The 12499-nt window shown below is 45.2% G+C and overlaps 1 protein-coding gene across 6 annotated transcripts in view; it reads left to right on the top strand.

The window, feature by feature from the left end:
- The first annotated feature begins 4085 nt into the window (after positions 1–4085).
- The window catches only part of LOC134862717 (sodium/calcium exchanger 1-like), a 21822-nt gene continuing 13408 nt past the window's right edge, over positions 4086–12499 (top strand). For 3 of the 6 annotated variants that reach the window (XM_063880745.1, XM_063880744.1, XM_063880741.1), the window contains exons 1-3: positions 4086–4128; positions 6570–8342; positions 11917–12023. In XM_063880745.1, coding sequence (XP_063736815.1) covers positions 6586–8342; positions 11917–12023 — 1864 coding nt within the window. In that variant the 5' untranslated portion in view covers positions 4086–4128; positions 6570–6585. Of the gene's footprint in view, positions 4129–5537; positions 5674–6307; positions 6482–6569; positions 8343–11916; positions 12024–12499 lie in introns of those variants that run through there. The other 3 variants (XM_063880746.1, XM_063880742.1, XM_063880743.1) reach the window with 2 other exon arrangements.

The raw sequence follows: 12499 nt of genomic DNA, 5'->3' as shown, positions 1-12499 counted from the left end.
CTGAAAAAACCAGACTGGTGTCTTTCCATCGCTCTGCCCCGTGGTACACTGACCAGCTCAGAGCCCACAAATCTGAGGGTCAGAAGATTGAGCGCAGATATAGGCAAACTGGCCTAACTGTCCAGCTGCTCTCTTTTAGAGATCACCAGAAGGCCTATTCCACTGCAGTGAGAGCAACCAGGTCAGCCTGCTACTCCAGTCTGATGAGACAAATCGTAACAATCCAAAGCACCGGTTCTCCACACCGGTTGCTCAAGCCTAGTGAAGCCTCATCAACCACGCCCTCAACTGAGGACTGCGACCGCTTTATGGACCTTTTTAAAACGAAAGTCGACAACATTAGGCTTAACATCACCAAAGCCTCCCCAAATCAACCTGTCTCCCTTTCCTCCTGTAGTCACGCTGTCGACTTCACCAACCCTGAAGTGCTTCACGGAGGTGACGCAAGCTGAGCTTTCAAAACTCATCTCAGCTATGACCTCCTGCGCCCTAGATCCAATCCCCAACTCACTACTGAAAGCCTGCTCTCCATCCATTATTCCCACTGCCACCACCATCATAACCAAATCCCTGTTGAGTGGTCAGATTCCCCCCACTCTATAGCAGGCAGCCATCAGACCAGTCCTGAAGAAACATAGCCTGGATCCTGAGGTACTCTCAAACTACCGCCCCGTCTCAAACCTGCCTTTCTTGGCAGGTTCTGGAAAAAGTTGTGGCCCGCCAGCTTCATGAACGACTCCACTCTCACCAGCTCAGTTTCAGACCATCTCACAGCACTGAACCGGCTCTGGTGAGGGTCCTAAATGACCTGCTGATGGCGGCTGGGTCTGGCTCCCCAAGCCTTCTCATCTTGCTGAATTTAAGAGCAGCATTTGACACTGTTGACCATCACATCATGTGTCAGCATCTCAGGGAGGTGGGAATCACTGGCAAGGCTCGGGACTCTTTCAGATCATACCTCTCAGGAAGACAGGAATCTGTCCGTCTTGGAAAAAACACGTCCAACGCACACTGTGTTACCTCTGGTGTCCCCCAAGGGTCAGTCCTGGGGCCACTTCTCTTTTTAGTTTACATGCTGCCTCTGGGACAAATACTGAGGAGCCATAACATACTCTTCCACACAGATGCTGATGACACACAGATTTCCCTCCAAACTGCCCCGATAAACATCTGGCACTTTCAAAGATCTCCAGATGCCTGCACCACATACATCACTGGATGAGAAATACCTCCCTCCAACTAAACAGCAGCAAATCAGAGGCCATTCCTCATCGATGGCCACTCCAGTCCTCTCTCCCCTCTTGTCACAAACCTATGCATGAAACTGGACTCATCCCTTTCTTTCCAAGCACACATCAAATGTCTGCAAAGCTTCGTACTCCCACCTGAGGAACATCTCCAAAATGCGACAGTCGCTCAGCAAACAGGATCCATGGCTTTGTCCCCTCCCGCATTGACTCCTGCAATTCTCTGCTTGCTGGCCTACCAACAGAAACAGCTCAGAGACTGCAATGTGTACAAAACAGTGCCGCCCGGATACTCACCAAAACATGCAACTCAGAACACATCACCCCCCTCCTCCACTCACTCCACCGGCTCCCCGTAACCCACTGGATCAACTACAAAGTCCTCACCATGGTCTACAGAGCCATTGACCACACAAGGCCCCCCCTACCTACAGGACTTGGTGAGTACACAACACTCACAGACATCACGCACCCTCAGGTCCTCCAGCCCAATCTCCTAGCTGTTCCCCGGACAAAACTGGCCAGCATTGGAGAGCGTGCTTTCTCCTCCCTCGGCCCTCGTCTGTGGAATCAGCTCCCAGAAGATTTAAGGACCTCTGCATCCCTCTCAGTCTTCAAGAAAAGCCTGAAGACCCTACTGTTCCTCACCACGTTTCCCTGACTGTGCTTCACTTTATATTTAAACCTTTTATGCTCTGAACCTTTTTCTTTTATCTTTCTGACTCTCAGCTCACTAGTTGAGTTTATTTTTTATGTATTTCATTAAATCTGATCCTTAGCTTTTATTTCATTTTATTTGTTTCTTTCTCCCCATAGCACTGTGAAGCACCTTGAGAAAACGTTGATTTTAAAGTGTGCTCTACAAATACAATATATTATTATTATTACCTTTATTATTATTATTATTATTGTTATTATTATTATTATTATTATTATTATTATTATCTTTATTATTATTGTTATTATTATTATTATTATCTTTATTATTATTATTATTATCTTTATTATTATTATTATTATTATTATCTTTATTATTATTATTATTATTATTATTATTATTATTATCTTATTATTATTATTATCTTTATTATTATTATTATTATATTATTATTATTATTATTATTATTATTATCTTTATTATTATTATTATTATTATTATCTTTATTATTATTATTATTATTATTATCTTTATTATTATTATTATTATTATTATCTTTATTATTATTATTATTATCTTTATTATTATTATTATTATTATCTTTATTATTATTATTATTATTATTATCTTTATTATTATTGTTATTATTATTATTATTATTATTATCTTTATTATTATTATCTTTATTATTATTATTATTATCTTTATTATTATTATTATTATTATTATTATTGTTGTTGTTGTTATTATTATCTTTATTATTATTATTATTATTATTGTTATTGTTATTATTATTATTATTGTTGTTATTATTATTATTATCTTTATTATTATTATTATTGTTGTTGTTGTTATTATTATTATTATTGTTATTATTATTATTATTGTTGTTGTTATTATTATTATTATTATTGTTATTATTATTATTATTATTATTATTATTAATATTATTATTATTGATCTGGTCCACGATTTAGCTTTTGTCGACGAGGTCGGCCTGCAGCGCCGTCTCCAGCCTGAGTTAAGCATGAGTTAAGCATGAGGTAAGTCTGAGTTAAGTCTGAGGTAAGTCTGAGTTAAGTCTGAGTTAAGCCTGAGTTAAGCCTGAGTTAAGTCTGAGTTAAGTCTGAGTTAAGTCTGAGTTAAGTCTGAGTTAAGTCTGAGTTAAGCCTGAGTTAAGCCTGAGGTAAGCATGAGGTAAGTCTGAGTTAAGCCTGAGTTAAGTCTGAGTTAAGTCTGAGTTAAGTCTGAGTTAAGCCTGAGTTAAGCCTGAGTTAAGCCTGAGTTAAGCCTGAGTTAAGCCTGAGTTAAGCATGAGGTAAGTCTGAGTTAAGCCTGAGTTAAGTCTGAGTTAAGTCTGAGTTAAGCCTGAGTTAAGCCTGAGTTAAGTCTGAGTTAAGTCTGAGTTAAGCCTGAGTTAAGTCTGAGTTAAGTCTGAGTTAAGCCTGAGTTAAGTCTGAGTTAAGTCTGAGTTAAGTCTGAGTTTAGCCTGAGTTTAGCCTGAGTTAAGTCTATATATAATCTTGATATATCGCGCACACACACACACACACATACACACACACACACACACACACACACACACACACACACACACACACACACACACACACACACACACACACACACACACACACACACACACACACACATACACACACACACACACACACACACACACACACACACACACACACACACACACACACACACACACACACACACACTCACACTCACACACACACACACACACACATACACACTCACACACTCACACACACAAAATGGCAACTGTTAAATGTAGTTATTGGTAATAAAAATGAACATCTAAACCTCACTCTGCAGACTGTGTGCTTTTACTTTGGAAACTTTGAGTACGATGACACTCCCGTAGGAAGCCGTCTAACGTCCGTCAGATTTTGGATGCTGGACTTTTATCAAAATATTTTTACTGTTCCACCTCTGTTGAAGTGTGTGTGTGTGTGTGTGTGTGTGACACTTCTTATCCCAGCATTCCTGCGTTAGCTGTTAGCCGTTATCTCCCTGAGGAGGTGCTGAGGGCCCCGGGCCCCGCACAGCCTTGTAAGGTGAAGGCCCGCGACGGGGCGATAAGCGGCGGCCATGTTTAGAACGACGGTAAATTTAGAGCGTTATCGACGCAGCTCTCCTCCTCACACACACTCACACACTCACACACTCTTTCTGCTGCGGCCACAGGACTGGGTGAGTATCGGAGCTCGGGGGACAGAAAGCTGCAGACTGACCTCCAGCTGTGGGGAAGAACTCACATATTTTAAACCAGTAGTGCAGGAATATGACCGTATGAATGCATTTAAAAACGCACCAAAAGTGCAATATTTCCCTCTGAGAGGAAGTAGTAGAGTACGAGTAGAACGTGGTAGAAAAAGAAATACTCAGGTAAAGTACAAGTACTTCAAAATTATACTTGAACACAGTAAAAATACTCTGCAGTAATACCATGCTGTAAGAAGAGGAACTCAGATCATTTCCTTCAGTAAGAGTAGTGATACGTCATGTCACTCAAGTTAAAGTACAGAATCTAAAGTAAAGTCTCAGAAAAAGTATTTCCCTCACTACTGTAGTACAAAGTGTAAAGTAGTAGAGAGGGGAAATACTGAAGTAAAGCTCCTGAGAATGATCCTGAGTCACCTCACACACTGTGAAGTGATGCTGTTGTGTATCTTCTCGATGTCACGCTGTGCTGGAGAAAGTCCTGAGATCTTAGGAAAAGGGAAAATAATCATGGTAAAAATACTCAGTTACACTCCTGCATTCGAACTCGTACTAAAGTAAAAGCACACAAGTATTAGGATCAGAATAGACTTAAAGTACAAAAAGTACAGAAGAAGAAGGAACCCTTACTGGTCCCACAGAGGGGGATTTTACCCATCCCAGTAATGGGAGCAGTTGGCTGCCAGTGTAGGGAGCGGTGCCTTGCTCAGGGACACCTTGGTCTTTTGATTTGAACCGGTGATCCTCCAGTTCCCGGGTCAAGTCCCTCTGGAAGTAATCATTCTGCAGGGTCCCTGAAGTGAGTGGATTCTGAGGCCGGATATCTGGACCTGTAATCAGTGTTGATCTGTGGATTTATATTTGGTTTGATCTAATAATCTGAATCTGTAAAAACCTGCCGATAAAGTGGAGTAGAAGTATAAAGTATATACAGTAAAGTACAAGTATCTCAAAGTTGTCCTAAAGTCCAGTACAGAGTGAACGTACTTCATGACTTCCTCCGCTGTGTGGTAATCCTGCAGGGCTGCATGGAGACGTCAGGCTCCTGCAGGAACTAGACGGTGCTTCAGCAGGTTAGACACTACCTCCGTGCTTCTGATTGTTCCTCACAGTTTGCAAAGAGACCCCCCCCCCGTAGAATCATGTCAACAACTGAAACAACAACCTGCCTCTGACTGAGATATGCAGATGAACACATATTTATTACAAAATGACTCATTTGAATATTACACATAGTTAGCCTGGTAGTGTAGAGGAAGACAGTGGACAGAGAGAGGAGGAGGAAGAGGAAGAGGAGGAGGAGGAGGAGCTGTTGGAGGTCTGCTGGTGTTATTATCAGAGGGTCCCTGCTCCTCGTCTCCTCACTCTGACAGGTTTTACGGCTTGCTGCAGGAGGGGGAGCGCTCGTTTAGTTCAGTCTCTGCAGGATGAACGCTCTGCTGGAGTTTCTGAGGGTTTAACACAAAAAGAACCTGCCGTGTTCAATCCTGCTGCTGTCAGAGCCGCACACCCACGGTACGTTTCAGATTTCATACGATATCATAGAGCATCTTTAGAGTACTGTAGCATGAAGCATGCTGCCATAGTGTATAAGTATGTCAAATAAACGTGTAATAATACACCATGCCAGTATAAGTAACTGGTGTTCAAACGTCTGGTTATTATAGCATTAGTTAATTTAAATATGACTTAAGTTTGTATTATATGTCCTTAAAGATAAAATGATCCGGTCTTTAAAGCAAAATATATGAATTAGAAATGATATTTAAACTAATGCGATTCATCTCAATTATTAAAGCAAAAATCTATGGATTTTGTTTAAATGATCAGATACACACTAAAAATAACTTGATGGAGGTTATTTGCATTTCTACTCATTTGTAATGATGTGCAGATGTGATTAGATTTATCATTTTGTTTTAAATATATATTTATTTTATTTGATATAAATTTAATCAGGCTCCTTTTTTACAAGATGGCCTCGGGAAAAATATTCAAAATGAAGTGACTTTGTTAAGAGTTACAGATGTGGAGTTACGGGTTTATATTAGAGGACAGAGTCATGAGATTAAAGGGGAACATTTATGAGAATTAAATCTCACATTTCTGGAGAACAACCATTGCTTTCTGACAGAATTCCCAGTTTAATCTCATACAGTAAAAACTTGAGTAGTGGAAATTACATTATTAAGTACTTGTACATAACCGGGGTATTTCTATGTTTCTGCTGCTCCACTTTATTTTAAGCTGTAGTTAAAGTTCAGATCAATGTCAGTGAAAAGGGACTTGTATTTAAATAAAGCGATTACTGAAGTACAGGAAGGTAAATGATTTCCAAATGAGAGACAGGAAGCTGTAGACCAGAGTGTGAGTGTTTCTGAGGTGTGTAAAGGAGCCCCCCTGTGTTGCAGGTTTAAGGAGCTCACCATGAGCCGGACGGGGACCAACGATAGGCTGCTTCTCCTGCTGACCTTCATCTCAGTCCAGCTCCCTCACTGCTCAGCAGGAGGGTCTGCTCGGACCTCCAACACCTCCCTCAGCAACAGCACAAACAAATGTGGAGGAGCGAGCGCCTGCGTGGAAGGCGTCATCCTGCCGGTGTGGGAACCCCGGGACCCCCCGTTCACCGACCGCATGGCCAGAGCCACCATCTACTTTGTGGGGCTGGCCTACATGTTCCTGGGCGTCTCCATCGTCGCCGACCGCTTCATGTCGTCCATCGAGGTCATCACATCGCAGGAGAGACAGATCACCATCAAGAAACCCAACGGGGAGAAGATCACCACCACGGTGCGCGTCTGGAACGAAACCGTGTCCAACCTGACGCTCATGGCCCTGGGCTCCTCGGCACCGGAGATCCTCCTCTCGGTGGTGGAGGTGTGCGGTCATGGCTTCAACGCCGGCCAGCTGGGCCCCAATACCATCGTGGGGAGTGCCGCCTTCAACATGTTCGTCATCATTGGCCTCTGCGTGTCCGTCATCCCGGATGGGGAAACCAGGAAGGTGAAGCACCTCCGGGTGTTCTTCGTCACCGCCACCTGGAGCGTCTTTGCCTACATCTGGCTCTACCTGATCCTCGCCGTCTTCTCTCCGGGGGTCGTCCAGATCTGGGAGGGGCTTCTCACGCTCGCATTCTTCCCCCTCTGTGTCGGGTTCGCCTACGTGGCTGACCGCAGGCTCCTCTTCTACAAGTACATGTACAAGCGCTACCGGGCCGGGAAGCGGAAAGGAGTGATCATCGAGACAGAGGGAGAGCCGGATCTTCCGTCCAAGATGGACGTGGAGATGGACAGGAGAATGCTGAACTCCCGAGGAGAGGAGTTTGAGTTCAATGAGCTGGACGAGGAGGAGTCGCGCAAGGAGGTGGCTCGGATCCTGAAGGAGCTGAAACAGAAACACCCAGACAAGGAGCTGGAGCACCTGATGGAGCTCGCCAATTACCAGGTTTTAACCCAGCAGCAGAAGAGTCGGGCTTTCTACCGCTGTCAGGCCACCAGGATCATGACGGGGGCAGGGAACATCCTGAAGAGACACGCTGCCGACCAGGCCAAGAGGGTCCACCAGCACGACATCTGCTCCGAGGTTGCCGCCAATGACTTCTCCGCCAAGCTGTTCTTCGACCCTGGGACCTACCAGTGTCTGGAGAACTGCGGGAGCGTGGCTCTGAATGTGATGCGCCGCGGTGGAGATCCCATGACCACCGTCTGCGTGGATTACCGCACCGAAGACGGGACAGCGAACGCCGGCTCAGATTACAGATTCACCGAAGGGACTATCGTGTTCAAACCCGGGGAGACGGAGAGGGAGATCCGCATCGAGATCATCGACGACGATATCTTCGAGGAGGACGAACACTTCCTGGTTCACCTCAGCAACGTGAGGGTGCTGTTGCGGGGCGACGAGGGCGAGACCAACCACGTGGACGCCCTCGCTGGTCTGGGTCTGCCGTGCACGGCCACCGTCACCATCTTCGACGACGACCACGCCGGTATCTTTACATTCGAGGAGCCGGCGCTCACCATCAGCGAGAGCGTCGGTATGATGGAGGTGAAGGTGATCCGGACGTCGGGAGCTCGCGGCGTCGTGATGGTGCCGTACAAAACAACGGAGGGCACGGCGAAGGGTGGAGGCGAGGACTTCGAAGATACCCACGGAGTCCTGGAGTTCGAGAACGATGAGATCTTGTGAGTACAAATGAATATCCAGCGCCGTGCGATGGCACAAGGGATTGAAGACCTCTGACTTCCATGCAAGGCATTCTGGGAAATAGAGTCTTTATGACAAAACCCAGAAGCTGAAATATCAGTTATTTCATAAACACAATTAATCAGGTTCAGAATATTTGGTCAGTCCGTGGGGAGCGAGGGGTTTGTGGCAGTCGCTTTATTTTAGAAACGATAAAATAATAAAATATTATAAATAAAAAGATTAACTTATAATTACACGAACAATGAAAGTAAATGAATACTACCGTTTATAAAAATATGTCATTGTAGTATTTATAAAATATAATATGCACCTTCTGTTATATACCCCACAATAAATACAAATATTTATACAAACATTGGACTTTCCAGTTTGGATTGGGGTTCGTATTAAAGTAAAATGTGTATTAGGTTAATGATTAATGATGGAATTCAGATCGCTTTAAATGTTATGCAGAAATAATCACAGTTTTGATTCAATTATATGGAGAAATGTACACAATAAGGATATCAAATTATGCTTTTGAATGTAATTTCTGACCATAAGTATTATATTTATGTTAAATATGATTACTTTATGTGTGCAGTGACGTGCAGACCCAGGGTCTCATGTTACAGGAGGTTCAGGTTCTTTCCAATATCATTTCTCTATCTGTGGTGTTTCTTCATATTTGAATCTCAGTTACTGTAACAAAACACTTTATTTAAACCCTTTATTTGTTTCTTCAGCAAAGCTTGTGTTAACCACACGCCTTATTTCAGGCTAACAACCAAAAACATACTCAGTAAACCATTGACCTCCAGACCAGGGGACAGGAAGTGATGTCACGCTCAGAGGAGCTCCAGGTCCTCCTCTCACAGCGGAGGCTGTTTCCATGTCTGCGGGCGGCAGGAACGCTCTGACAACAGATTTATTTCCAGAGCATAAACACGTCCTCCGCTGTGAGATGGAAAAGGTGGCACGCTCTCTGTGGTTTCAGTTTATTGATGATCAGCCGCTCCACGTTCACCGGCTCGCAGCCTTATATAGAGCCTCAGATCCCAGCCGGACAGAGGGCTCCTCAGGGAGACGCTTATCATCGGTGGGATCCTCAGATCCCTCCGTTCATCCAGGAGAACTCCTTCCTCTGGCTCTCCTGTCACTCAGGAGTCGGGTAATAAAGCCCTGAAGACACCAGAGAGAGAAGAACTACTTTACTTCAACTAGAGAGGAAATACTAAAGGGTAAAAAACCCTGTATAACAAGTAAACGTACTTCATACCTGACCTGAGTGAAAGTACCAAAGTGTTGGCATCAGAATATACTTAAAGTACCAAAGGTAAAAGCACGCTTTACGTAGATTCATGTATAGTTTGAAGGGTCCCTATTCTTCTTTTCATGCTGTCCCCTCTCCTGTAGATCTGTAGGTGTTAGTGCATGTAAATGGTCTGCAGAGGCAAAAATCTTCCAGAGGGAGTTTCCCTCCCAAATTCCCAGAGTGTCGTTATACGTGTCTTTGTACTGGCTGGTTGTTTATTGACCAGCTGCAGACAGTGTGTGTGTGTGTGTGTGTGTGTGTGTGTGTGTGTGTGTGTGTGTGTGTGTGTGTGTGTGTGTGTGTGTGTGTGTGTGTGTGTGTGTCTGTGTTCCAGCTGCAGATAAACAGCAGCGTCTCTCTTCCTTATTCGGGCAGAGCGTACTGCAGAGATCCTGCCTGTCCTCACAGACAGATCCTCACCGTACTCACACTCTGTACTGCAGTACAAGTACCACTCCTGTCAGAGTACTGCAGTGTCAGAGTACTGCAGTACAAGTACCACTCCTGTCAGAGTACTGCAGTACAAGTACCACTCCTGTCAGAGTACTGCAGTACAAGTACCACTGCTGTCAGAGTACTGCAGTACAAGTACCACTCCTGTCAGAGTACTGCAGTACAAGTACCACTCCTGTCAGAGTACTGCAGTACAAGTACCACTGCTGTCAGAGTACTGCAGTACAAGTACCACTCCTGTCAGAGTACTGCAGTACAAGTACCTCACAGAGAGACCCCCTCCATCAATCTGCTGACATGAAACACACACACACACCCGCGCACACACACACACACACACACACACACACACACACACACACACACACACACACACACACACACACACACTTTAGCACCGAAAACATGCAGAGGATGTTTTCGGTGCAGGTTCAGATTTAAGGAGGAAGCTGGATTTATCCCCGTCGTGTTGCTGCAGATTAACTCACATTTACATATTCCACCACGTCAGAGAACACGTCAGAGAACACGTCAGAGAACACGTCAGAGAACACGTCATCTAAAAAAGTATTCAGTCAGTAATGAAGGGGGGGGGGTTCCACTTAACGACACTTCAATACAAAGTCAGCAGGTTGAACGTCTGAAGATTTTACGCCTCTTTTCTCTGAATATTCAGAAACATTCCGACCGATTTCCCAAAACATTTTTAAATATCAAACTTCATCAAAATCTTCTCTAAATATTCAGGCTTTCCTCCAAAAAGATTGAAAGTATGAGACTTTTTAAACTAAATATCCAGAGGTCTTCTTGTCATTTACTTTAGTCCTTCAATCTTCTGAAATGTCTCAATTTCTCCGACAGAATAATTTTTTCCAGGTTTCTATGAATATTCCGTTTTCCAAAATCTTGGAATTTTTCTGGATTTCTTTTCATCGCTCCTCCTCCTCCTCTTCCCCTCTGTCCTCCTCCCCTTCCTCCTCCTCTTCCTCTTCCTCCTCCTCCTTCTACCACTCCTCCTCCTCCTCTTCCCCCTCCTCTCCTTCCTCCTCCTCTTCCCCTCTCTCCCCACCATCCTCCTCCTCCTCCTCCTCTTCCTCTTCCCCCCTTCCTGCTCCTGCCCTTCCTCCTCCTCTTCCCCTCTCTCCCATCCCTCCTCCTCCTCCTCCTCCTCCTACCCCTCCTCCTCTTCCTCTTCCCCTTCTTCCTGTTCCTGCCCTTCCTCCTCCTCTTCCCCTCTCTCCCATCCCCCTTCCTCCTCCTCCTCCTCCTCCTCCTCTTCCTCCTCCTCCTCCTCCCCCCTCCCTCCTCCTCCCCTTCATCCTCCTCCCCTTCCTCCTTCTCTTCCCCTCCCTCCTCCTCCTCCTCCTCCTTCCTCCTCTCTCCTCCTCTCCTCCTCCTCCTCCTCCTCCCCCCTCCTCCTCCTCCTCTTCATCCTCCTCCCCTTCCTCCTCCTCTTCCCCTCCCTCCTCCTCCTCCTCCTCCTCCTCCTCCTCCTCCCCCCCTCCCTCCTCCTCCCCTTCATCCTCCTCCCCTTCCTCCTCCCCTTCATCCTCCTCCCCTTCCTCCTCCTCTTCCCCTCCCTCCTCCTCCTCATCCTCCTCTTCCTCCTCCTCCTCCCCCCCTCGCTCCTCCTCCTCTTCATCCTCCTCCCCTTCCTCCTCCTCTTCCCCTCCCTCCTCCTCCTCCTCCTCATCCTCCTCTTCCTCCTCCTCCTCCTCCTCCCCCCCCTCCCTCCTCCTCCTCTTCATCCTCTTCCCCTCCCTCCTCCTCCTCCTCCTCCTCCCTCTGTTTCTCTGTTGCAGTAAAACTATCCGCATCAATATAATAGACGATGAAGAGTATGAGAAAAACAAGAGCTTCTTCCTGCAGATGGGGGACCCTCAGCTGCTGGAGATGAGTGAGCGGAAAGGTGGGGGCGTCGCCTTCCTGTAACCCCCCCAACACTAATGACCTTTAACCCCTGAATGCACACGAACGCCTCACAGAGAACACCAGCCATGTACCTAGGAGGTTACAGTCACAATGACAGATCCTCCTCCTCCTCCTCTGAGATCAGTCAGACTCATAGTATGTAACCCTTTTCCCTGAATACTCTAGAAACTGTTTTCCTCCACACCTTTTTCCTCCTGTAATATTTGAGCTTCTTATTTCTTTTGTGCTTTTCTCTAAATATTTCTGTAAAACTATTCCAAAACCTTTTTTCCGAAACCTTTCCCAAAGACCTCTAACTTTCTCTCTAAATATTTTGACTTCTCTTCCTGAATATTTCAAAATATTACAATTGGTTTTCCTGTCAGAGAATGAGGAGCAAGTCTGCTTGAGCCCGAGGTGATCCATTCGGCGCTCTATAGGCTAACTAAAATCCAACACTGACTGAAACCTCGT

Source organism: Eleginops maclovinus, chromosome 4 (assembly GCF_036324505.1).
Source record: "Eleginops maclovinus isolate JMC-PN-2008 ecotype Puerto Natales chromosome 4, JC_Emac_rtc_rv5, whole genome shotgun sequence".
Taxonomy (NCBI): domain Eukaryota; kingdom Metazoa; phylum Chordata; class Actinopteri; order Perciformes; family Eleginopidae; genus Eleginops; species Eleginops maclovinus.
This window is presented reverse-complemented; position numbering and strand designations above follow the sequence as displayed.